The sequence below is a fragment of the Acyrthosiphon pisum genome, chromosome A2 (genome assembly GCF_005508785.2).
Source record: "Acyrthosiphon pisum isolate AL4f chromosome A2, pea_aphid_22Mar2018_4r6ur, whole genome shotgun sequence".
Classification (NCBI taxonomy): domain Eukaryota; kingdom Metazoa; phylum Arthropoda; class Insecta; order Hemiptera; family Aphididae; genus Acyrthosiphon; species Acyrthosiphon pisum.
Window position 1 is genome coordinate 74232677 of NC_042495.1, and position 4987 is coordinate 74237663.

Genomic DNA, 4987 nt, shown 5'->3' on the forward strand with positions numbered 1-4987 from the left:
TGATACTTTTTTAGCAAACTGCCTAGTCAGTACTGTGTATAGTTGCTAATATGTCCTATCAGCTGGCTTAATCGGATCACATAGATCCTTAAGCATCTTATATGCTTGTTCGCCCATGCATGTTATTAGTAAAGGTTAGGTTATGGTTCCAGGCTCCGTCCTGGTACACATTCCAGTCGCCATCGATTCTGAACTCAGCCAACGTCCCCATAGTACCATACGTTTGGACTTTCTGTACAGTTGGACCCTCGTTCCCGCCTTGGGCGTTTCTACTGTTCTGACTGTTCGTCATCGTAGAATAGTTACTTTATCCTTTTTGATCGCGTTCACAATTATTGTTTTTGCCTCGTCGCCATTTGTAATATCTTAAGAGATGTCATAACTACATTTTACTGTAATAAACAACTTCACTTTATTTAATATTGCATATAACACAAGATTTTAGAGCGCACATGGTTAGTCGCTTGCTCCTACATAAACAATACAACATTATATTCTATTAGGTTATGTCATCATACAAATTATCATATGATGTTATCACACATATCTGCATGTGTATTGTTTCGGTCGTGCATTATTATTTTTCTTTCATATGAAAGAACTTTACCTGTGTCGTAATACTGACTAAACAATAACGTACAGCTAAAAGTTAAAACTATGAGGACTTTAAATATGCATGGTACCTTTGTACCTTCTATTAAAATGGAAATTGAATATATATTTTAGAGTATATCTTTAATTTAGGTATCTCTTTTTTTAGGAATTTTCCCAAATTTTTTTAAACATACTCTAGTTGTACTACTTTTTAAACAAGGCGATAAAAAACTTTGTTCAAATTATCATCCAATTTCCTTAACATATACATTATCAAAAGTTCTCGAGAAATGTCTTAAAACACGTTTATATAATTTCCTTGAGAAATCTAATGTTTTTTCTAATAACCAATTTGATTTTAGGCAAAATAAAGGTACATCAATTGCTCTACAAATACTCGTCAGTTGTATACATAATAGTTTAGATGATGGTAATTCAACACTTGGCATAATCCTTGATGTCAAAAAAGCATTTGGTTCCGTTTATCATAAAATATTATTAAATAAGCTAGATAAATATGGTATTAGAGGAATTGCAAATAGTTTTTTAGAAAATCGTAGGCAACAAGTTCGTATTAACGATGTACTAAGAAACTTAAAAGTTTTGAATTATGGAGTTCCGCAAGGTACTGTCTTAGGACCATTATTGTTTATTCTATACATAAATGATCTTCTTGATTTGGATCTTGAATGCTCTATTTTTTGTTTTGCTGATGACACTACAATATTGATTCACGATTTAAATATTTAATTTAATGAGTAAAGCAGCAAACATTTTGTCATCTATTAAAAATTGGTTTAATGCAAACTCCCTTGAAATAAATTTTAATAAAACATGTAACATCCTTTTTTCCATAACAAAAGTTAAAAATCTTGAAATTTGCGAACCCATTAAAATACATGAGGACTCAAGTCAAGAGATAAATTTGATAGGTACTTGTAATTGTAACTATATAAGTGTAAGAGTTGCAGAATCAGTGAAGTATCTGCAGGGTGTCATGATTGATAAGTTTTTAAAATGGAATTTTCATATCGACTCAGTGATTAAAAAATTAAGAAGTATGTTTGGTAGATTTAAAGCATTAAATAATATTTTATCACCTATCCTATAAAATTGGTTTTTCAATTGCTCTTTCAGTATATACATACGAAATTTATGTATGGGGTGGTACCTTCGATAAATATTTAGGTTTGCTCAGAACTACTATAAACTCGTTACTAAGGATAGCCTTTAAGAAACCCTATCATTCGAATACTGATATACTGTATAATACTTATAATATATTAAATTTGGAGAAATCTCATGCAAAAGAAGTACTAATAAATCTATATTTTTATAAATTTGAAAGTGTCAGTTTCAACCATAAATATTCTACTCGTCAAAATAGATACAATGTTTTTAGATTAAATAAATATAATACGGAATTTGGGAAAAAAGATCCATTTAATATAGGTATACAGTTATGTATGAAGTACGATATACCTATTAAACAATTATTATTTTATAATGATTATGAACGTTATAAAAAGTATATTAAGTATAAGATGAACATTAGTTTATAAAACCATCCATACATTTGTGCTGTATTTGAATATTGTGCCTGTCTTATAATTTGTTGTTTGATTATTGCCTATGTATTTGTATAAACTTAAGTTGTTTATTATGTGTAAGAATTAAATGTAGTTGTCTTAAAATTGTAAACACACCTTAAAATATGAACTGTTGTCTCCTCCACAAGCCAAGGCTTTTGGAGACAATCATTTAAATAATCTTTATTTGTACAACGTATGTAAAAATTTTCTTAAATGCAATAAAGTTATTATTATTATTATTTGGTTGCTATTGGTTACAGAAAATAAATTATTTATTGCGATTGGATATAATTAATTACTGATCTATCGGCATTTTAACAAGTTTAAATAAGTTAAATTGCATGTATGTTTTATCTAAATACATAGATAAATCAAAATAAATATTTTTTTTCGTACATGAAAATGTTATCATAAATCAATCATACATTAATACTGGTCAGGTTAGGCTACTAGGTATACTATGGTAGACTATGGTAGACTGGTAGACTAAAAATGACACTGTATTAAGATGTGCTGACGTGTTTTGATATTCTACAGTATTAAATTTGCTAGACTAAACCGGTTTAAAATTATCCCACATTATCCCGCACCGGGATAATGAACCATGTAAATGATATGGTCCAAACATCCCGGTGCATTATTTGTCACACCGGTTTAGTCTAGCGAATTTCTACATTGTAATTAATATTTGTTATTTCTAATTGCTATCTCTCCGGCCTCCGCCTCACTTTTGTCCACGGACACGCCTATATAGTAGGTAATAATAATCATAATTCATAATACCTATATTCTAAATAGGTATATACCTAATAATTTTATCGACAGTCAAAATGTAATAGATTTTATTGAATTGCGTTATTATTTAGAACATGTTTGAGTTTGATATATCGTTTCCACCACTACGTAAAGCATATTTATAGTTAACTAGTAACCATATTAAAATACGTTATAAAATTTAAAACGTTTTAAGTTCAATAACAAATTTTAACACCAAACACATACCTAATTTGAATCTTTTACACGTACCGATGGCCTGTAACAACCATATTGCACTTAGAGACAACGGAGGCAAGATATTATCCTTCAAAGGCATACGCGGAAATTTGTCGTCGTGCAATGGGTCTGCTAAACGAACGCGAAAGGTAGGTTCGTTCGGACCTGACGGTATGGCAACCATGAAGTTTGTTAGTGCGGTTTCCAAGACGTACTCCAAGGGCGCAAAACTTAAGTTATCGTGTGACAAGTTTCGTCAAAGAAGCGGCAAGAACTCGGTGGGCACAGTAGACCAAGCGATCCTCGAGAGAAAAATATTTACCGCGGTGACCAAGATGCCGGCTGAGATACAGACGAAGTTGATCAAGAATGGCTGGATCGGCAAAATTACGGCCGACGACGACTATTTCCGTCGGGGTGGTAAGTATACTGCCGCTGAACTGAATATATACTATATGATACGAACAAGCCCGGATTAAGGGGGGTTCCAGAGGGGGCCATGGCCCCCGGGCCTTAATAGTTTGAATTTATTTAGGGGCCTCAGATTTGTCCACTACTATTTTCGATATATAGGCTATAACACTGCATAAATCACCTTAAAAAACCGATGATTATTTAGCGAAGAAAAAAGCTTATACATTATAATTTATAAATAAAATGATACATTATTTATTGCCAAGTACCTAATATCTCTATATTATATTTATTATAACAGGTAACTAATTTTAAATAATATATACATTATAAACATAATGTATATAATAAACTATTATTTTTTTTTTTCTTACAGAGTTCGCCTCTTTTAAAACTTTGGCCCCTGGGCCTCAAAATGTCTTAATCCGGGCTTGGACACGAACATTAATGTACTAATAATAATGTCTCTAAACCAGTGGTGCGCAACCTGGAGGTCGCGACCCCTAAGGGGGTCGCGAAATTTTATTAGGGGGTCGCCAGTAATCACCAAACGAAAAAGTTTTATACTATGTATATTGTATATTATTTTATAGTTTTATACAAAGTACAATTATTTTGTACCGTTGATGGCTGTGTCAATCGTAATATTATGACATTATGTCATATCTTAATGTTGCGATATCAAGTTCTATTGAATCACGCAGTATATGGGTTATTTTTAAATTGTGTGTATACATTGAGACTATTAAGTAAATTTATATTACACACTTACATAATGTTGGTAGGAAGGGGGGTCGTATTAAAAATAATTTATTTTGGGGGGTCGTGGATCAAAAAAGGTTGCGCACCACTGCCCTAAAGGGTAGAATACGATTGCGTACGCTACTTATCGGGCGGTACCTTTTTCAACCTTTTTTCATAACACAATTGCGTACGTTATTTTTGTGCAACGTTGTCATGCTAGCCGAAAGTCACATATAGACGAAACTGGAAATAGGGTAGGACAATGGACAACTTCATAGCGCCCATCCACCAACACATGTGGTTATATCAATAATAACAGAAATCCAAGTCGAAACGATGACAAAAATATGTTCAATTTCAAAAGAAATTAACAAAAATATGGTTCTTTCTGATTTAAGACAGATTAAAGCTTTAGTTAAAATGTATGATGAGTATAAAATTGACAAAAATAGTATGGTGTATTTATCTAAAATTGGCTCTATTTACTAAGGAAAACGTTTATTTTAATTTTTTTTTTTGATAGCGTTTATGTGATAAAATGTACAACTTATTTTATTTTATATTATCTTATAATTATTATTAGTATTATTGTATTGTCATCGATGTTTTTAGAACGTGTAATTTTTTTTTTTAATACTACCCTTACTTGA

At 31.4% G+C, this 4987-nt stretch overlaps 1 protein-coding gene across 1 annotated transcript in view; it reads left to right on the top strand.

The window, feature by feature from the left end:
- The first annotated feature begins 2964 nt into the window (after positions 1 to 2964).
- The window catches only part of LOC100573356 (tubulin glycylase 3A), a 7300-nt gene continuing 5277 nt past the window's right edge, over positions 2965 to 4987 (top strand). The window contains exon 1 of the mRNA XM_003242573.4: positions 2965 to 3599. Within this exon, the coding sequence (XP_003242621.1) occupies positions 3215 to 3599 (385 nt within the window). The 5' untranslated portion in view covers positions 2965 to 3214. The remainder of the gene's footprint in view (positions 3600 to 4987) is intronic.